The 22,626-nt window shown below is 40.1% G+C and overlaps 1 protein-coding gene across 3 annotated transcripts in view; it reads right to left on the bottom strand.

Moving 5' to 3' along the window:
- The window catches only part of ANO1 (anoctamin 1), a 46,480-nt gene extending 33,620 nt beyond the window's left edge, over positions 1-12,860 (bottom strand). For all 3 annotated transcript variants that reach the window (XM_026850911.1, XM_026850912.1, XM_026850913.1), the window contains exons 1-6: positions 12,690-12,860; positions 8,788-9,114; positions 6,427-6,525; positions 4,727-4,879; positions 3,394-3,447; positions 527-578 (exon numbers count right to left, since the gene is read on the bottom strand). In XM_026850911.1, the coding sequence (XP_026706712.1) occupies positions 527-578; positions 3,394-3,447; positions 4,727-4,879; positions 6,427-6,525; positions 8,788-9,114; positions 12,690-12,797 (793 nt within the window). In that variant the 5' untranslated portion in view covers positions 12,798-12,860. The remainder of the gene's footprint in view (positions 1-526; positions 579-3,393; positions 3,448-4,726; positions 4,880-6,426; positions 6,526-8,787; positions 9,115-12,689) is intronic.
- Between the last annotated feature and the right edge of the window lie 9,766 nt (positions 12,861-22,626).

Here is a 22,626-nt window from a genome sequence, read left to right as displayed (position 1 = left end):
AGTGCATGCCTTAGTCCTTGGCCGTTCCACCGAACTAATCTCAGTTCCACTTAGGACAGCATTTCAGGCAGTCGTCAGTTAAGACCATTTCATTCAAGACACCCCACGATAAAAATGTGAGGTTGCTACTTAAAAGGAATGGGCCAATCCACAGACTTTCACTGAAGTTATTGAAATCCATGGAAATATCCTCATCCACTTCAGTAAAACTGAATCAATGCAGAGCATGTATTATCCTCTGGTTTATATCACATCCAGTCCTACGGCAAAGGATGTAACTAACATCTGCAGGGCCTATATGCTCACTTACCATTTATTTTAGAGTCAAATCTATAAATTCACATTTGAAAAAATTCCAAACAGCTACATTAATGAAATTAAATTTCCAAATAAAACATTATATCCACATACATCAAATTAGAGAGCAGGGCAAAAACCTAAACTCCACAGCCAGTTACAACTTGCAATTATTTTCAATACCTGAAAACAATATTGATCTTAAAGATAAATAAATAAAGTTCCTTACCCATGCTATATTTTGCTTTGGTACATGTTGTTCTTTTCAATATTTCATAAACCTACAGAAGTAAAAGAAAAGAAAAGAAAGGGTTACTTCAAATACTGCCAATGAAAAGCACAATCTTTTTTGTGTACAGCTCAAATATTGGCAAAACCAAGATGTCAAGGAAGTCATCATTCTTTATTAAAAGTCATGGTATTCAGGAGAGCAGGGCTTAAAGATTTCCATGCCAAGTTATCCATACAAGAGAAAAAGGCTCAACTAAGTATCCAGCTACCAAGATAATTGATCGGAGGAAAGAGGGTTACACCTAACCACTCACTTAACAGAAACGCTATCGTTGCTCATATTAGACATCGATCAAAGATCAGAAACCCTCTTCTACCCAGACTAGGCAGCGTGCTGGGCCAACTCTGCCCTTGCCTTTGATGGTGCAAACTGGCTTCACCCCAAGGGCTCCAGCACAGCTTCAGGCTCGTAACGCGTACACAGCACGCAGCCGTTTATCACAAACTGGACTAACAGAGGCTGACCTGAAAACTTCTGAGCTCGCATGACCTCAGTGGCAAAACAGATGTATTTATTTTACGATTTATTGTCAAATAACCTTTGCACATCTCAGCACGCTGCCTGAGTGGTCAAGCTTTTGCCCTGCACTGCTCCCATGCAGTGATGATCTTGGGTAAGGCAACCTCAGCCAGTGTGAGGCTGGCAGGGGAGCGGGCAGCAGAGGAAAACCACGGGCAAAAGCACCTGCTGCCTGTTGTCTGGCCTGTCTGGGGAGTCAGGGACTGTTTTCCTAGGGATGCTCATTACTCCATGTGCTAACTTGACTGTCACTTGTCCAACTCATGGAGGGAAGCAAGCAAGGGCATACGCAGCAAGCCCCACAGCTCCTCTGCCTGTCATCTTGTAACTCCAGTGAGTTAAAGGGCTGTCACAGAGAGATTTCCAGTTATATAATTTATTATTTAATTAAAAAAAAAAAAAAAAAAGTTTCTATTCATCATAGATCCACAGGGAGTGACTAGATTCCTGTTCATTTTGCTGTAGGCAGAAGGGTCAATATTTGCACTGGGGTTTAAAAATACATATGAGAGAGGCAGGAAAGAACTTCAAGAAACAAGAATACAAATATAAGTGCATGCAGGAGAAAACGATGCTGGGAATCATTCAATGTGTCTTTTATTACCGTGTGATTTACAGGGATTTCAAGCAAAGCAAGATACTACCAGCATTGCTGTTATATGTCCAGTGCTCCTTGAGCGATTTAAGAAAACCCATCCCTCCTCTTCCTCTCAGCCTCTGCTATGAGCTCCTTTTGTTTCAGTCCATTTTTCAATTAGTCTTGCTCACCCTCTTGTCCTATGGGGCCATTTTGCCTTGCTACCTTTCTCAGACAGCTTGTCATGAATTTCAAATCTTCATTTGCTCCCTTAAGTTTCTTGTACTTACAAGTTCTTTTACTATATACCTAAACATAAAAAAGAAACTCTGCAAACAACAGCTATGCTTTTTTTTTCCAATCTAAAGTGAAACTTTTTATTGCAAATAAACCAATTCAATGTTTGTCTTTTTCTTTTCTATTTCTGTGCTGCTGCATCTGCCTCCCCTGGTCAGGCTCACCTAGCCCTGATAACCTGCGCTCACATCAAATCAGCCCACTTCAGGCTACAGGGGAACTACATCATGGGGTCCACACACTGGAATTTCAAAGCAGGAAAGGGAAGTTAGATATCTAAGACCTCTTATCACCATAGCAATAAAAGGCAGCTATAATTATGATATAAGCTCTTTTTGAAACCACTTAGCATCCTAAAGGCTAATGTTAAATATAAGATAAAAGCATGCTCACAGTCACATTCCAACGCACCGATTAGCAGCAGTGGAACCGGGCAAAGAGTCCACGTTATACTTTGAAAAGTGTTGCAGCAAGTGCTGCTTGGCATGGTCCCTTCCAACTGCCCTGGATGTCATGTAAGCTGTCTTTTCAATTTCTCTCTCAGTGACTATAAAGGAGGCTGCATCTTTTCCCTCACTCTATTTTATGTTCTGCAAGTCACAAGGAAGCACTCAAACGCAGTTTTTGATATCGTATTCCTGTATTAGGCTTCACTTCTGTAAGGGAACTGCAGTAGTTTAATTATGAAAGGAAAAGGCCTGTGCTAGCACTGAAGGAGCAGAGAGACCCTCCAACATGTAGGCAGGAATGGCTCAGCCCAGGCCAGTGCTGCATACATGTACATCACACTTGCTAGTGTAATAGAGGTGAACAGATGCATAAACAATCAGAACAAGATGCAATTTTCTGTCCTTGTTGCATCTGCATGTAAACTTTAATGTTAAATACAAATAATAAATAATAATAATAAAAAACTTTTAACACCACTTTAGAGAATAGACACCCCCCCCCAATTATAAATAATATTCCCTGTAAATACCTGGCTCTTTCATTGGAATTTGTCTTGACAGATTTCTCAGCAGTTCACAAAAAGAGCAATGTATAGTTACAAAAAGGTAAATGAGCCACAGGGGTGCAGGTAGCTGACGGCAGAACCTGTAGTACAATCTAAAGGTATTCTTTTCTGGTGATATGTCTACTAAGAAAGTATGTCCCACATTAACTGTGAACTAAAAAGAAGATCTAAATTATTTTCCAAAAGGCAATAACATGTTAGTATCAAAGACTATTCACTACATAAGCTAAAGCTGGAAGTGTCTTATTTATAATTTCAGTAACTGATGTCACAGGCAATCCCTGGCATTTGGTTAAGGCAAACTTGCAACAGACTATGTACTAAAGCTGGCAAAGGGGCTATTAACACCATGGCTAAGGCAACATCCACCATAAATTATTTATATACACCACTTACTATAGTGCTTCTCGTTTTGCTGTCAAAGAAGGAATCTCTGTCAGACAAAAAAAAAAAAAAAAAAAAAAAAAAAAAAGAAAAGGCAGTAATTTCCTGCTTTTGTTGACCCCTTCAATATTTTAATTTCTCCTGGGAATCTCTTGTAGCTAACATTAAAGATTAGCTTGTAGAAACTTCATTACAATCTATCCCAACTTTCATGTTTTAAAGTGGTCACTTATACGTTTCACTGATTTTACATGTTTATAGGTTTTTCTGCACAAGAGAGACTGTTGATTGATGCTCATTTAAGTTGAATCCCTGACCACGGCCAGCCTTGAATTTCTCCTAATAATCTTTACATTTTTTGGTGCCTTAAACCCTGTGAGGCCACTCTTGCCTCCCTCATTCAGCAAAGGCACAGGTGGTCTCACTGAAAGGAGCCATCACTGCACTGTAAGGCACATCCATGCCTAAGCTAAGGACATCTTTTAGGCTTTCTCTGAGCCACCAGGCTCCTTCACTGTAGGAACATCCTACGTGCAATAAATATATAAACACATTTCCTGCAAGTCCAAGAATATGTCAAATGTCACATACATTGACTAGCCCAATTAAAATGCACAACTCCATCAGCATTCTGCATCCCTTGATTAAAAACTAAGAACCCTGTACGTACAGTGAAGAAATCCTGCCTTAGGACTGTTATTTGTTCCAGCTGGCACATACATAAACACAGCCTTCAAAGCTTCTCTTCTGGGATGCTGGCCAAGGAAGAGCAGCAGCAAAGCAATCCAGCGCAGTTGAAACTTTGGCTGGGCCTCACCTTATGATTTTTTCCTACACCCACGTTTACAGCTATTCTTACTGATCTGAAATCGATGGCAAAGCTACCACTGACTTCATAACATTTCCCAAGACAAGGCCTGGTTGGCAGTACATGTGGGAGCTGCCCACACCAGATGAATGAAATGATTATGAAATTTATCAACCCACATCTCTGGCTACAAATTTTACTGAGCATTTTATTTTACATGGAAAAGAGACTATTGTAAACCACATTATAAACCTTGTTTGACAGTCTAACAGTTGATGTGTATAGTTACATAGATGTATTATATGCCACAACGGCAGCTAAAACGCACACAGATTTCACAGAGGGGCTGTAAAGCCTCATTCCCCAACAGTGAGCCAAAAAAAAAAAAAAAAAGTAAATTTACTGCAAAATGGAAATACTCTTTACAGTAATCCCTAATAAAGTTGGTGTTCATTTTCCTTCACCTTTTGGTGCCTTAGCTGCTGTCGGAAAGGCTGGAACCCGTTGACATGGACATTTACAGAAAGCTTTCACTTACAAGTGCTGCTTCTCTCTGGAGAACGGGTAGGAGAGGCGCTTCACCGTCTGTGGTTTGTGTTCTGCTACTTTTGGCTGGATGGGCTCTGTTATTTTTTGAATTACAGAATTAATCTTTTTCAGAAGACCATGGGTCTGATTGATCTGATACATCTGAGTGGGCAAAGAGAAAAACAGTAAAACTTTATTGCTTTTTGATTATCCATAAGTGAGAGCAAACCGTAAGGAATAAACTACCAATTAAATAAATACATCACAGTAAGCTATTGAGGAGTACAGCTTACCTTCTTGAAAACATTCAGAAAGACATAGTTGGATGGGAAAGTCAAACCAAGAAACTCAGAGGAAGCCTATTACTATTCCTTTGAGCCAAAATATGGCCCATGTTTGATTCCAAATAATCAGAGTGGAGTGTTCAACAGAGATATACTTGGCACTGGCTCCTGAGCACCAGCTCCTCAGGCATTCACTATTTTCTTGGTGCAATGGGACAAAGAAATGAAAGAGCTACAGAGCTCCTGTGCAAAACGAGAGAAGTGATCTCCTCTGCCAGGGGGATTTCCTGGGAATATTGTGCAAGTTTCAGGAGTTTCCCCTCCTCCATTTAAAGGAACCAAAATATCTTGAATCATCAATTGCAGTTCTGTAGCACTAAATGCAGGAATTGTGTGAGCAGGTCACAAAAAAGGATTACAGATTTCCCTCTCTGAGCCACAAAAACTATGTGCAGATCCAGGGCAGGGCTCCCACTGCAGGAAGATGATCGGCTGTAAATAAGGCTTTAGGGGACTGAGGGTCTTCTCAGGCACATCGCTTCTCCTGGGCAATGCCTGCAGGCTTAGGTGGCCTCTTTCACAAAAAAATCCCCAAAGAATGCACACCCTAACTTTTCTTTTGTAGCAAAGCAGCTTTAACCACAGGACCACAAACAGACTTTTCTTACCTAATTGTGCTTCTGATTAAAATCGTTGGTGAGGCAATAATGGGGATTAATATCAAATCCAAAACAAAAGTGTGGTTTTAGTGTTGTAATAAATGATGTGGGGCTTTGAAACTGTCTCTTGGTCCATTATAGACTTCCCTCTGCAGTCTGGGAGATGCACTTAGTATGGTGTTTAAATATTAATCCATCTCTAAGCTATGCTCACTGAACAGGTAGCCACCTATCACAGATGATTTAGAATTGATGAAAATATACTGTCATTTCTTTAATGATATTTCAAATATTCTGAAAGGTAATTTATTTTGTGGTAGTCCCAGCTCCTGCAAATATGACTAATGATGTACATGAAGAGTCACTAAACCCAGCGAGACTACTGCACACAAATTGTTACTCTTATGTTCATTTTTACCAGTCTAGCATTTTGGCTGAGAAAAAACACTCTAAAACACACACATAAATTTCATCATCAATTGCAACTTCTGCTTTTAAAGCACACTAGGAGGATAAAGCATTGTATGAAATCGCTCGCATCGTATACAGGTAACAGTAGCAGCTGGGAATTCTTGATTTCCATTTCTCCTTCCCGTTGTACTTTCTGCTGTACCAAGCAAGTTTGTGAGTCTCATTTTCTTAACAGATTAGTTACTTATTTTAAAAATGCTTGTGAGAAGAAAAGTCAACATTTGTAAGGGGCTCAGAGATGAGTATATGTTTAAACTATGCCTTTCAGAGGAAAAAAAAGAAAATCAGGACTCACCTTTTTTGTGGGCATCTTGAGCTTAAGAAATTCTGCCTCTCGACACAATACATTCCACGGTGCGTGTATTTTTACAAATCCAATCCCATGGATTTTAGTCTTAAGAAAAAGCAAGAGAAAAGTTTCCTGATGAGAGGAAATTAAATATTTTTTCCCCTTGTGTTTCATATGTATTTAAGGAACAAACAGTCTATTCCTGCCAACATGATAAATCTCATTTGTTTGAGACAGCTAGTTTCTAACAACAGGACAATCACTGAACACCTCTTTGTGCTGAGCTGCAATAAAATGTGACTCAAAACCACTATTGTCTTCCAGAACAATTGCCACAAGGTTAAACAGATAAAAATCGTTTGGGAAGTAAAAGCTAATGACTATGGACACAAATACAGACTAAGCCAGTTAAATCTGAAGAACAGGCACCCAGCCAAATGGTGTGATTTCTTAAGCATGTTGTAAGTAATGGAGCTGAGTCCCTGCTGCCTCCTACCAGCTGCTCAGTATCTCAAAGGACTAGAACTGCAGTAAGAAAGAAGCAGTCTCAGATACAGATGTATCTACATTAAACCACCATGCATTTTAATTAGGAAAATTGGTAGGAAGAATTCAACAAAACAAAAAGAAAAAAATGTTAACAATAATATTAGCAGTACGCTTGGATCCCACTAGTTCTCTGAGCTCTGTTCTAGGTGGCTGGACACGGGGGTTTGCTTCTGGCATTCCCACATACACCCGTATTAACTCCCACAGAGTAATAATTTCAAAACTGTTGGACAAATTGATTATCAAACTATCAGGCATTCAGCAAACAGAAGAGAAAGAAATGTTAATAAATCTTTCTACTCTTGTTGCTGTACAATCTCAGGCAGTTATTATAGTAACTAGCTTTCACACTGCTATTTTCCACACTGGCTTTCTAGAAATTGGTTACTCAGAGGACATAAATAACTGCCATGGCTTCCAAACCACCTCCGAATTTACTTCACCGAGGAGATCTTAAGTGACTCAGGAAACATCATCTGTTTAAGAAACCTTTGCTCTTTTTTCCAACTAGTAAGGCCTCCAACACAACTTTGTGGCATGCTTTTCAAGCCCAAACGATTGCAGGTTTTTCCCCCTACACTGATGGGCTGGATATGGAAGCTGATGTAAATCCCTGTGGCTTATTTTCATCAGTACATATTCCTGATCTGATTTGGTATCTTGCACTGAAAGGACAGGATTCTCTCTCTTTTACAGTGTCCTGGGTTGAACCCTGAGCCCTTCTGAATCATTTGAAATCATATTATATGTCATAGGTGAGGACCTCCCATCTTGCAAAGGATTTAAATATCTATGACTTGGCACAGGCAGGCTTCTAGTTTACTACAACAACTTGCAAGTTGGATGGAAAGTAATTCTTATTTTCACCTGGGCAATATAGAAGTAAAAGGGTTTTTTTGCATTATAGAATGCAAAATATATACTTTACATATATATATATATATATATATATATATATACACACACACACCGTTATATACATTGCCTGTAATTTGTGAATAATAGATAGCAGATTAATTTTTTTAACATTCTGATCACATGTCTAAATATTTAATCTCAAGTTTTAGATCCTGTAAATGAAGCCAGCATAAATGTTTACCCTCTCTCACAGGAATTTTGGGCATATTGGTTGGATCAGTTAATTGTAATAGCTTTCTTTGAAATTAATACGGCTGTGGCTATTTCTACTAATCACACACTGGCAGTACTTCACACATCATTTTTTATATAGCCTAATGGTCTTTTAATAGAATATACTGTTTTCAGGGTACAGGTGAAAGGCGTTACAAGCTGTACTGTTCATATCTAAGAATGGAAAGAGCAAACTGTAATACAGACCCACGCGCCCAAGCTAGAGCATGTACCAGAACCTCCTGAACAAATTTAATTCTCTAAGTCTATACTGAGGTATAAAAATGTCACTGTCTGTATCAGGTATTTTTAATCAGAACTGGAATTACCAGTGAATCCAAACTACAGCATACTTTAAACCCACCAAATTGGGATTAGTGTTGAGAGCAATTTAAGCCTCACTTCTAGATACAGCAACACATCAACAAACTGTGTTGCAATAGGGGATGTGCCATGAGTCCTGGCCAAGAAAAGTAAGAAACTTCACCTCACTGGGGCACTAACAACACCATGGGCCATTCCTTGAAGCAAATTAAATTGATGGATGAGGATGGTGCTGTCAGAACTGAAACAAAACTGAAAAAGCTGAGCTTGTGTAACCTTGATCAGAGCCAGGTTCACAGGATCTTCCAGGACTAGACCACCAGTTATCCTCCCTATCTTTAACCATTTGAAATGGCTCCTTACATCCTCATCGCGTTCCAATTCCAGACCAGCCTCCACGAGGTTCCCTTCATACTCCTCCCTGCGAAACCTCTTGTCGTCTTCATGGTAATCCACGTGAGGTTCGCTTTCCCCCATTTCCAGCTGCACTCCCTTCCCAGGAAGCGGCTGGTCCTGCTTGGCACTTCGGGCACCTGAATCATTATGATGAACTCTCCTGGTGAGTGTCCTCCCTGCCGAGGACTTCTTGTAATGATAGACTAGGATGTAGTCTACTTTTCTCTTGCCATCTCTGAAGTAGAGTCCATATTTGCAGTCAGCATCTGGATTTTTGGATAGGGAATTTAATAACTGGAAGCAGGGAATGGGGGTGTGGAAAGAAGGAGAGACAAGAAGAACAATGAGTACACACGCCAACACAGACACCAGATAGATCATATCCTTGTACCAAGGACTCCTTCTTGCCTGGAGCACACAATGACCCATCTTCAAACAGCATGCATACGGGAGGAGCTCCCCCATGGTACTTACTCAAAACAATTTTGCAAGTTAACACCTGCGCTTTTACTGATAGCCAGCTGGGATTTTATTGGCCAGAAATAAATAGCTAAAATGACTGGGATTTAATCTAATTACCAGCACACTAGCTCATAAGTCAGCTACTTGGAGGATTTGGTTTTCTCATTGGGGGTTAATTACCACTAAGATCATCCGTCCTCTTCCACCCAAGACATCTGCGTTTCAATTTTGACAAATAGATTAATATCATGTGCAAACATTTCTCACTTCTCTTATCTATCATTGCAAGTTTGTATCATCTGAGAAAGAGATCATCTTAGATACAGACTGAAGGGAGCCAGCTGGTCATGAAGCGCAGCCAAAAAATGCAGATGGACTGTAGCCAGGGAAGTGGGTTCACTGCTTACTGAGTTCATCACTTTTTTCCCCCCACTTACAAAACCTGTGTCACTTTGCAATCTGATGGTTGCAAAGGCTTTAGCCCCATCTTGAATTAATGCCGTGTAAGTGTTGCAAGATGCAAGAAATGTAAGACTTAAATCACAATTCCATTTCCAAGCATTTATCTGAAAATTGCACAGGGCAACTGTAGAAACATAAAAAAGTACTAACAATTACTCATTTCTACTTTCAATAGCACTTCTCATGCATAATTCACAATTCCACCCTTGAAGATGCACAGAGCATTTAAAAAAAAAAAAAAAGTTCACTAATAACTTGCATTTATTTTTATAAAAAATACTCATCACAGGGGTGGCTTTTCAGGGACCAGGAGCATTTTCTGGCTTTTAATTTTACAGAAGAATGTTAAGCCTTCAAGTAGGGAAAAGGTCTTCTGCTCCAAATGATAGCAACTGGCCATATCAATCATATCAGTCAAAATCCATTTGGGATGTGTACACCGTCTTCTTACTTCATACACAAAACCTTGCATGTAAATTATTTGGAAAGAGTTGTTTCTAAGACAGTCCAATTTTTAAACACCAGATGAAAACAGCAACGTCTCAGTCTACTGTACAGTATATTACAGCCCATATAGCCAAAGCTGCATCGAAACCCAGCCAGTGTTACACAAATTTGCATACTTCTCTGAACATCACTTTGGGGAGAGCAGGTCCCAGCTGCTGTAACTATAAATCAGTGACTTTAAGGGAGAGTCTGTTCTTCCCTTTTTGCCTTGGGGAGATTTTTACTCAGAGAAAAATTCAAGCAGCAAACCCCATCTTCCCGGGTTTGGAGGGAGGAGGAAGCGCACTGAAGAAGTAATTAGACAAGTGTAATCAGATAAGCACATAGCAAGGACGACTGGCAGGCAGCAAGAAGCCCGAGATGCCAGGAGCAGCCATTGGGCGAGGTGGGGATGCCTGAACATTCATTGCTTTCCAAAGCCTGACTTGACCATGTCTGCCCAGGGCCTGGCTGCAGGTCTCCATCTCCTCAGTTCCTCACAGCTTTGCTCCACGCCTGCCTTCACTATCTCTCTCCTTTTCCTTCTGGATCTTATCTCTCTTTTCTATTTAACCTAAACCCTTTGCTCCAAATACATAAACACATAACATTTGCTGCCACCACAGAGTTCACTCTTTGTCCTATTCCCTCCTTTCCTTGCTCCACATCTCTCGTGTTTAGCCATGACAATAACACATTCTTCAGGGCACAGGCTGCTCATGTTTGTGTCCCATCTAGATATCCCATTTAGTTCTTAATGGCCTTCTATACTGTAGTAGTATATGCTTAATAACTACTACTTTCTGATTGCTTCATGATTAATGGCATACACCTGTGAATTCAGAACATTTTTTTAAAGCAAGCTGACAGTCTGCTTGCAGCAAGCAACTCGGTTATGCAAATTTCTATAGAAAAAATATTAAGAAATAGTAGCTAACTGGATTTTCAGGATATAATGCCTCTTCAAAGTAAATAGTTGTTGTAAACAAGATACAGGGACACCGGGATTTCTTTTAAGATAACTAATTGTATTTAATTTTTAAAGATGTGTTGATTTTATTAATTAATTAAACATCAATTTCTGAAAAACTGGTCTGAACTGACAGATGTTCAGCTAAGTGCACGGCGATAAAACTGGCAAAAGATTTAGACCCCAACCACTTCCTACCCTCGTTGGACTGAGTTTACGAGGGACAGCAATTAGCTGGTCTGTTCTGGAGACAAATAAATAAAGGAAATGGCAGGACTGGAGGTGACAGCAGTGAGTGCACCAGATGTTTCTAACTGCTTGGGGGGCTCGGGAGAGATCAGTACCTGCTGGCCACAGCTCCTTGTCTCCTGGAGCACACCCTGGATGGAGAACAGGGGCACTGAAAATCCTTTGTGTCTCTCTATCTCTGAGCCACTGCCACTGGTAAGGGAAAAGGTCACACTGCAGAAACTAAATGAGAACTTCTTCACATTTCTTTGAACTTTCCTGTTGAAAATCTGACCCTTGTGGGGACTCACTGATAATTTTGGAGAAGGTGGTGCACTGTGGATACTAAAGCCTCAATAAAAATTTATTAATACATGAGAATAGCTATGTCCCACTGCAAAAGAGATGCGGCCGAAAAACTCAAAGAAGCTTGTTGGTTCTGTTTTAAAGAAAGAAATAGTTATCTTTTAAGGATGTGGTATTAATGCTGAAAGGTACTCATGGGCCACATCCTTTCTTGCAGTGCTGCTACAATGAAATAGAGAAGGGGTTGCATTGACTTAGACTATGTAAGGCTCATGTGCCTTCGGTTGCAAATCAGACACAGAAAAGACATGTGAGCTGTACCACAGCAGACAGGGTGTTGACACTCTCACAGAATTACTCCTCCACACTCAACCCTAATTACGCACAAGCACAATGAATACACCTTCCCCCAGTGAGATCTGTTATATTGTCCACTCCATCTCAGTTCCTTCACCTGAATAAACTTGTTTTTATGACATAATCAACTCCTAATCCCGCTGGGTATTCATGTTACCAACTTACTTTAAAATTGGCGTCAAAGAATTTAACCAAGGCATAATAGAATTCTAATCTCTATTGTGTGCCACAGACTATTAGTTTAACGTTACCTATGTTAATAACAGGTTTTGCAAGAAATTTTTTTCTGTTCTCCTCTATATGGGCAAAGAAATTTAAAGGTTGCTACAGCCTTATTGCCAGATTGCTTACTCTGAGAATAGCCAACCCCTTTTTAGGCTACAGGTTAAGCAAGGATCCCTTGCTTCCCTTCTTCACATCAAAGAACAAATCCCACTCAATTAGCATGTACTGTGGCTGGTGGCAATTCTCCTCAGCACTTCTGAAAAAGGGAGGGAGAGGATTTCAGAGCACTCTGGGAATGGAAAGAATAAGAAAAAAGCTAAGGAGTAAAGTGCAGTATGCCAGTTATGACACATCTGGCAAGTCCTTTACTCACTGTACTCTCATGCTGGTCATATCCTATATCCTCAATAGCTCGGATGTTGATAATGTGGATCCCCTTCTCCTCAGCTGGTAGGCAGGAGTATTTCTTGTTCACCCTCATTCCTGTCTCTTCTGAAGCCTCGTTGAGATCTTCTGGCAAAAAATCCACCCCATGGAACTCACTGTCTGCGTCTGAAAAGGAACAATTTCATCAAGACACTTTAATCCCAACACTTGCTCCTCCCAGAGCCACCCAAAAGCTGAAACGTATCCTGTTCCTGCCTTCTGCCAATGAGCCCTTCTGCAGGGCTCCCACCCCTTCTCCGTGCCTCCCTTCTCAGCTTTCCCACAGCCCTCTTCAGCCCTACCTAGATGTCCTCCTCCTGAGCAGTGCTCAGTTAGCTTTTCTGCACCGCTGTCTCAGGATGTTTACTGTATGGTCTCACAGAATGATTACATTACTTGGGAAGAGAAGGAAAAAAGGGGGAAACAAAAGAAAAATAGTCAGAATTAGCTGGTGACAACATGTGGCATGTTTTTTTTTCCCTTTTTCAGTAGGCATTTTCTCCTTCAACAAGCACTTCTTCATGCTGAAAGCCTAAGTAGTGGTTTTCCCCTCAAGTACCCATGTACTGCATCTGATTTACTGAACCATTCTTATTTAGGTAGTCTTGAAGATCTGAGGTTTTCTCCTTCTCAACCTGCCAGACATTCATGCTGTTTCCACTTATTATTTAAGTATATAGATGTGCTAAAGGGCTTAACGTTAAAATTTCACTACAAAGTGAACAACCAGATAACTGATAAAATGCAAACTAATGTTTGCATATGTGCATTTATACAAGCAATATACGGCAAAATTTTCCAAGATTTGACTCATTTTGACATACTGCAGCATTATGCCCTTTTTTAAAAAACCACACAGGAGCAGGATTTGCTTGTCTAAAGACTGAAGATAAAGCAAGAATTTTAGAATCTAGCCTTGAATGGATATTAAATTAACTCTCCCCCAAAAAACAAACACCAAAAACATGCAGAGAAGCAGCCTAATAGCAGCTGTATTACAACAGTCTGTTGCTGCAGCTAGACCAACTGGAGTAGACAGCAGCAGAAACTATACAGCATTAGTCCACTAGGAAAATACTTCCCTCCTAACTAGAGCTGCCACTAAGCTTCTGATGAGGTGAGGATAGATTTTGCATTTTAATTAGCTATGTCTTAGCCTAGGAGCATGTTACTCCTCTTCATCAAACTACCTGTATGGATTTGGTTGAACTTCAGGGATGATATGAAAGGAAGAGATGGAAAAAAAATCTCAAACAAGTTTGCAGTTGCTATGAAACTGAGAAGCATGGTTGATAAGCTGGAGGGTAAGGCTGCCACTTTGAGAGGTCTCAATAGGCTGGAAAAATGGGCTGAGAGAAGTCTCATGAAACCCAACAAGTCCTGCCCTTGGACAGACTAGTCTCAAGCACAAGAATAAACTGGGCACGGACCAGGTAGAAAGTAGCTCTGCAGAAAAGGACCCGGGGGTGCTGGTGGACAGGTTCAAAGTGAGTGATCATCTTCGGTGGTGAAGGACAGCTGCATACTGGGCACCATTAGTAAGAAAGCAAAGACAGCAGGTCTAGGGAAGTGATTTTCCCCTCTGTTTGAGACTTGCCAGACCACAGCTAGCGTGCTGTGCCCAGTTTTGGCTCCTCAGAACAAGAAGGACATTGACAGACTTGAGCAAGTCCAGTGGAAGACCATCAGGGGTCTCGTGAGTATAAGGAGAGGCTGGGAGACCAATGGTTATGCAGCCCAAAGAGAAGGCAAAAGATGAAGTCCCATTCCTGCCTTCATCTGCCTACTGAGTAGGTAGGTACAGACATGGCAGAGCCAGATTCTTCTCACAGGTGCACAGCAAAAGGATGGGAGGCTACAGACAGAAGTTGCAACAAAGGAAATTTTGACCAGACATTAAAAAAAAAAAAATTAATTCTTTAACAACAATGGTGACCACATAATGGGGAAAGGGCCCAGCAAAGCTGCAAATCTCCATCCATCCCTAGAGATGGTCAGAGCTCGACCACACATGGACCCAAGCAACCCGACCCAACTTTCATGTTGTGAGGGCACTGCATGAACCTGCGATCCAGGTTCTTCATAGTGACATGAAGGAGTTAGCATGGACAAGAACCTGCAACAGCAGAGGAAGAAGGTGTGCCCAAAGCCTTGGCACATTTCTTATCAGACCAAGATAAATGTTATTAATATGAAATTTATACTTCTCTGGAATTAGTAGATGTGCTTCTCTGGAACACACAGACATGAGAAGTTGTGGATCTTCATTTCATCTCCTGTAGCTGGGAAATCTGCTGCCCCAAGCAACTCTCTACAAGCTGCCTGCTTTCCTAGCAACTGCAGCACTCATTAACTCCATCACCTTTGCATAAAAACTGGGCAGCAATTATTTCATGCGCACAGCATGTAACACCCACATCTCTGCAGATCTGTGCTGCTGTTCTTTGTTTTTTCTTTAAAATTCTCAAATATTTATTTCAGAAAAGATGCCACACTTGCAATCTTGGGGCACAACCCTCAAACTCAGTAAATCACTTGAATAACAATTCGTAATAGTTGAAGAAGCTTTTTATGGGGTAATACAGAGATGCAGCCAAAAAAATCAGTTCTCTCATAGGAGCAACTAAGACGTTTGTAACAATTCCTACGCATGTATGATCTCTTTTTCCAACATACACATGTATATGCACACACGCTCCCTAAACACATGGGAATCGATGCAAGTGTTATCAGTTGCAGAATCCTATGTACTCAAGCTTTTATTCTGTAGCTGTAAAATACTCGTATAATAATACAACAACTTTTGGAACTTCATGAGCATAAACACCTCGTGTCTTTATTTGGAAGAATGCCTGAAACAACATTCTAGAAACAATAGTTTAAGTGCTGTAAAAATCCTCTCTCCTTTTTCCGCCTTTCACACATGTACTAAATAAAACCTAGTTACTTGAGCAGATTACAGAGGATATTAGAAGCACCTTTTACTGACTATGAAACTGAATATTTTGTATATCTCATAATGGACCTCTGAACTGAAAAGTTCTAGTTTAGAAATAACAGTTATGACAGACTATGTTTAGAGCAGAAAATCACAAACTTCCTTGAGTCCAAACAAGTTCCCTGTGCTCTGGAGCTGCTCTTCTCAGCAGCATTTGTTAAGTCCACGGTACAGAGCAAGGAGACCTGCTCAAATGATTCAATGCTATTGTGCAAGCCCAAACAATCACCCATCCGCAAGCATATATTTACATTTCTGTTTACACATCAGTAGCCTGGCAATATCGGAAAGAACAAATACTTAAGGTAGGTGATGAATCATACAATTTTGGTTTATTATGACTACCAGAAAAGATGTGAAATGTGAGAACTTTATTGATACAATCTTCATTACAACAAGTTTGATTTCTGTACTTAAAGATGATGTCAGGATTTAATACTAAGTAAAGCCATGCAAACCACTTTGGTAATTACAAACGCACAGGGATTATAACAACTAGTTCACTTATGCTGATTTGGCAGAGGTCAAAGCATTTGGTTGCAGAACACTAAATATCTTTTTATATGGAATAGTGTATTTTAAAGATTTAAAAACATGAATCTCCATATTGTGTTAATCATATTAAACAAGAACAATAATTTAATCTCAAATTCATGTTCAGAACTATTTATGGCAAGATAGTAGATACAGTGCGAAAAGCACAAAACACATTAACGTCCTAATTCAGCTAGAGTCACATCTTAATCTCTTTACTGGGAGCTGCAAGAGGAGAGTATTGTGAAAACTGCTAGCTTTGCTGCTTTCTAACATTGACTAATCCGTTCTCTTCTATTTACTAACCAGAAAACACTACAACAAGGACCTGAAGAAGTCCATATTTCAACACAGCCATATAACCAGTCAGACCTTTCTCCTCTGTTGTTCAGAAACCCATGGATTTCGAGACAGCGGAAGTTCCTCCTATTCCTGGAACATAGACTCAGACCCACCCAATGGTCCTCTTACACTTCATTATGTATTGCATTGTCATGTCCCAATATTTCCTAAGAATATGTATTGCCAAGTATATAATATATAATAATATACTTTAAAGCAATCCTTGCCTGTCTCAAAACATCCCCATTCTGTAAGAGTGTAGAATGCTGAAAAGCATTTGATACCAATTTCAATCCCCTCTGTGTACTAGGTTTAATAAAGTATTCGGTGACCATCAGACACGTATAGAACTTCTAGCTTCCCTAACACTGGCGCTGCCAGGTAATTCCTGCATTTGCTGTTAATAACCCTTTGTTTTTCAGAACTGGTATAAAAGAACAGGCTTTTAGGCAACACTTGTGTTTAGGAACAGCTCCATAGGGTATGTGACCATACATATATCTTAACAGCTATTCCTTTTTTGTTAACATGGGAGAACAAGAAAAAGAAGGCATAGAAACAGATGGTTACAGCAGCTCTCCAGCTACCTTTCTGCTCTCTGTGGGAGTTTTTCCAGAGATCTTGGGCTGTCATGGATAGCACTGAGCCACCAGCTGCAATTCTGAGCACGGAGATGCTACAATGACCTTGTGAACTGCGGGAAAGTTAGAGATATCTTAGCCATTCTGAAATTATTTCTCTGTAAGATGCATCAGATGCAACGAATTCTGTGCCATTCCCAGTACAAAATAAGCAAGCACTATATTCATCCGAAGTAGATAAACTTACACGAATCAGAGAGATGAGAGCATGAGGACAGAAACTGATGAATGAACAGATCAGAAGAGACAAGTGCATTATAATGGGAAGGAGGGTCTGTGCATGTCTTGTGCCTTTGAGCCAGCTACTTCTCCCCCTGAATCTCCAATTAGACTCTCACTCTGAGCAATATGGAAAACAAGATTAAATTAATTAAAAACTCCTCAAACTTGCAAACATCTGCTTCTTTGTTCAAACTTCAGATGCAGCTGTAAAAGCCCTTAAAAGTTAACACTAATTAATTAACGAACAATAGATTTTCCACTACAGAAATTTGCCACATTATGCTGTAACTTTTACTTCTTTTAGACAATGATTCTTCACTGGATTTTGGTGACCATGTGAACAAGAATTGAAAATCTGCTCTAGAAATGGGTATATTTTCTCTATCACTAGCCTCGAATTCAATCAACTAGCTTATTAATATTATAATCATAATCATGTATAACCACTGGATATTCTCACGCAAAAAATAATTTTTCATTAAGACAAATGGAAAATTGCATTCACACAATGCAGTATTTACAGAAACATCCTGCACTAGCTCTAAAATGAGCATCATTAAGTCAGCACAAGTATATATAAACAAATGAGCAACTATTTCACTGCTCAACCTGAAACCAATAACTTTGTTAAAGCTAGCCTCTCTTATCTCCCCTTGTGTTCTCTTTTAGGGAGTATGTTTAAGAAAGTGGCTAGAACAAAAAAGTTGTAAAGACATCTAGGTTAGCTGTCCCAGTTGTAACTCTTCTTCTTCCCTGTTGAGAACAAGACTGTGTAATTTAAGACTTTTAAATATCCACATTCTTATCTTTTTACCTTCTATAGATTGTGATAGAAATCAGAATGAAAAATTAAGAGTCATGCAGGATAAGTTCCCCGAGCGAATCATTTTGAAGGAGCCGTAACACCAGTTCTTCACAAAAGCTTCTAAAATACTAGTGTATGGTGTTCAGATTCCTTAAACTGAAGACATTTGTTTCATATGAATTAAGAAGTAAAAGTACTGTGCACAGGTCCCAGAACCAGTAATGACCCTACTGTGATAGGGAGGAAACATATTAAGGAAGTCATGCACATACACACACACACATATATGTGTAAAAAAACCCACCTCACCATACACATATGAATATAGGTTGCATATTTTGTTTATACTACTCTCTTTCTGCAGAAGGAATGCTAGTGTACACAATATTTTTTGGATTTTGGTTTTTATTAAAAAAAACTTTGATAGATACTGAGAGAAAATGCCTTCATGAGGTTTTGCTTACTATATATTGCCCCCTAGCAGCAGAATCCTCCTTCAGCACATTCTTACCCATTTTGTTACTTCCTTTATCTTCCAAATGCAAAGCTACAGGTTAATCCTTGGGCTAAGAAGGAAAAAAAAATAATTATCACAAGTGACTCACCTATCACTTCTCTTTTTTTTTCCCTCCTCCTGATATATTAAAAGGTTGTCAGATTTAGAGCCTGAAATCCCTGCTTCGTCCTCAGGAAAAAATAAGGCAAAGCAAATGTCAAGGAAGCCTCAGTATGCCATCCCACCAGTGTGTCTCATTCCTGACCTATGGGTCATTCCTCCTGGCCCGCAAAGCTCTGCTGCGGGAATGCCAGCGAGGATACCCACCGTTGGCAAAGAAGGGAGCTCTTTTTTGGGATGCTGACACCTGTTTACGAGGCACTGGCCTGAGACCAACAGCCTGGTCAGGAACTGCAGCGCTCTCCAAGGAGCACTCATATACGTCCTGAACTTTTGTTCTGTTCAAAGTCCAGAAGCTAAGCACTGATTAGATCCACATCTGTGACCATTTGATTTCGCTTTTCCCTCTCCAGTTGTGAACAGCCAGATGTGGCCTCTAGCTGCACTACTTCTGGAGATGCAGGAGGTTGCACTAAACCATTGACTGGCCTGGAAGACAACAGGCTGCTGTAAAAGGCAACCAACCTAACCCCAAGCAAGATTAATGCTTCCAGAGATGTTGACACCTCCTGTCCACCCGCCTGCAGAGAGTTGACTCCCTGCCCCTTTCATCTTCTGTAGCACCATGCTAAGTGGGACACCCTGGAATGAACCCATCTCCTTTGCTTTTGCATTTATTTTAAAACTTGGCTGTAGCCTATGTCTGTACAGGTTATTATCTTAATGAAGCAAACAGAAGGCTATGATCCAATCCATTAGAAAAATAAAAAGATTGAACAGTGAAATAAAACTTGGATTCCAAGGACAGTTTCCTTTGCAGGACAGAAATACTTTTAAAGCATGACAACCTTAGTATAACTGATGCTGACTACTTTGTTAGTGCTTTGTATTACGCTGAATGGCAGAGCCTGTTCAGAGCCTTCGTGTCCAGAATTTGGGAGTTTGAAAACCAAATCTTGTCACATGGGTGGAGAAAATTCAGCTCCTGGAGGATTATTTGAAACATAAGCTTGTTTAGCTATATTTCTCAGTACTGATTTATCAACGCTGGGTCTTGAGCGTGGGGCTGCAGCTTTTCCTGGAAGGTTGTCTACAGCTTTAAAGTTATTGATTATTAACAACATGCTAAAAGAAGGTTAGAAGGACACACTACTGTGACATCATTCCTATTTCTGCATTTCTATTTTTGTTTTTGAAGATTAATTTACTCTGTTTGCAGTATGTAGCCCTAGGCTTGACCACATCTAATCTGACACAAGTCTTGTGAAATGTAAAAACAAAGAGCAAAATCACCTAAAACCCACAAAGCTAGTAAAATGAACATTCTGATTGAAACGACATTTTCAACCACACATAATGGACCAGCAAATATAAATTCTATCATAACAAGACTCATACTGCCCATTTATTTAGACAATGGAAAATCCCACATTTTATAAAAACACACAAAGCCTCCCCCACCTTCCCCTGAGACAAATTGCACTTTTTTCCCCCCCAACTACGAACAACTATTTAATGGTCTATTAAGTAAGTCTGTTTTCAAACGTATTTCTAAAATACTTAAATTAAGCACTCTTCTACCGGACACTGGAAAAATATTTCAGATTTCCTCCTGTTGCTATTCCACAAAAAGCAGCATTGAAGCCATGCTCAAGTCCACTGCAGATTATTCTTTCCAAACTCTAACTAAAGTTTTACAAATTATTTTTGTATTTCTGTAATCTGATAGTACTTCATAGCAAAATAGACAAAATTAGTGAAATTCTGCTCCCAGTTACTGTTCTACATATACAGAATAATTTTTGCAACTTTTTTTTTTTTTTTCATTTTATATCACTTTTCATGAGAGCAGAAGCACTGGTGTGATGCATCGGGACTACAGGCTGTGATACTCTTTCTTACACAAGTTACTACTGATTTCCAAATTGTGTATTGATTACTTTATTGAATGCACTCTGCAATGTCATATCCCGAGTTATACGTATCATGAGAAGAGGATAGATCAGATATAGAAGATCCACTGAATCCATGCTCTATGAATCCTGTTAGTTATGTTCTGAGGGGTTATGACGCTCATTATTTTTGTCTGTATGTTTTGAGGGAAGGCAGTTTTTACCAATGGGAGCAGCCAGATGGAAGGAAAAAAATTATAAAAAAGAGATTATGAGGAGAGAATTGGTATGTATTGGGACAATGTATACAGCAGCTTTTAAAGATATCTAAATACATTTAAAATATTAAGTATATTTTCCTTTACCAAGCTATTACAAATAGATCCTTGTGCCAACCATGCAAAAATGACGATCCAAAGATTATCAGTTTTATTGCTAAAATAAGTCACAGACTGCAACCTGGGGCTGAGATCATACCATATGATGACTGGCAAAGCTGCTCTTGATCCAAGAGGTTTCCCTAATCTTGAAACATTTGCACTCATGTTTAAATTTCCATGCAGTCACGAGGGCATTCAGACTGCATAGATTTAGGCATGGATGTCTTAGAAGGTTTTGCTAAACTGATAAGGATGTTTTTGACTACAGTCACCATGTTCAGTAACCGCAGCTCTTCTATGCTTGCGCTGAAAGAGCCAGTCACTCTGGGTGAGGTCGGGTTTTGTGTGGCAGAGCTCTACCTTATGTATGTTTTTTGGGTGTGCCAAAGCAGGTGGAGCTGATTTGATAGCGAGGTGGTGGTAGGCGATATTCATCCAAGGTCCCAGGCAGTCTCTAGCTCTGTGCTGTTTGAGGAAATAAAACCAAAGTCCTGCACAGAGCAAAAGCTCAGTTCTAGCAAGTTTTCTTCATACCCCTGCAGTTTTAACTTGGATGTGGAGCAGCATTGCTAATTCACAATTACCTGCTAAGTTTCACTGGCAATTGAAACAATCTCTCTCTCTCTCCCCCTGAGCAAGTGAATGCAAATCCATGAAGGGGAAAAGTTCTATTAAGTCTTGTCTTTCCATAAGAACACCATTCCCTGCGCTCCCCAGTCTTATAAATTGAGGTATACCAGGGCCAGAAGACCTAAGAAGTGACTATGCAACCAGGTAGTCATCACCTTGTTTTAAGAAAGAGCTGAGATATGACTGCCACAAAGACGCTGATACTCCAGGAATGTGCCAGCTAGCTAGCTTGCCCTGTGCCAGAGGATGCAGAAACACACGCTATGAGAAAATAAGATACTCCTCCTTAGGATTCCTGGTGGTGTCATCTTGGGTGGCAAAACTCTTGGAGCAGAAAACTAATCCATCAGCAAAGACAGCTTCTCTTCAGTGCTGGCAAGAGGATGGACGGGGCTGGTGCCCTGGTAAAGCATTTTGAGACCCCCAGATGAAAGGCACGCTTGAAATGTTTGAGCAGAGATAGACATTCTTTGTAGTTTGGCCCTTGGCAGGGAAGCTGATAAAGACAGCAGTGCTGAGTCCGGGCTCACCAAGCTTCCTTCTTGAGCTTTTGACAGTCCTTACTATCTAGTACATCTTCATACTGAAGCAGCAGTCAAGACTCAGTCTAAGTGTAAACTGCTGACCTGTAGGTTTTGTAACAGGGGACAAACCCCTTTTTTAGTAAAAAGCCTGGATTAGATAAAGGCAGTCAATCCACATTCACTACTGAAGACCAAAGGAGAGGAAATCCCCATGAAATTGCTGTCAACTCTAAAATGGAAAGAAGCAGAATGTGGAGGGCTCTGTGGGTGCTGCAGGTGGTGAAAGGTAATTGGGCCAAA

Source organism: Athene cunicularia (genome assembly GCF_003259725.1).
Source record: "Athene cunicularia isolate RWA chromosome 5 unlocalized genomic scaffold, athCun1 chr5_part3, whole genome shotgun sequence".
Taxonomy (NCBI): domain Eukaryota; kingdom Metazoa; phylum Chordata; class Aves; order Strigiformes; family Strigidae; genus Athene; species Athene cunicularia.
This window is presented reverse-complemented; position numbering and strand designations above follow the sequence as displayed.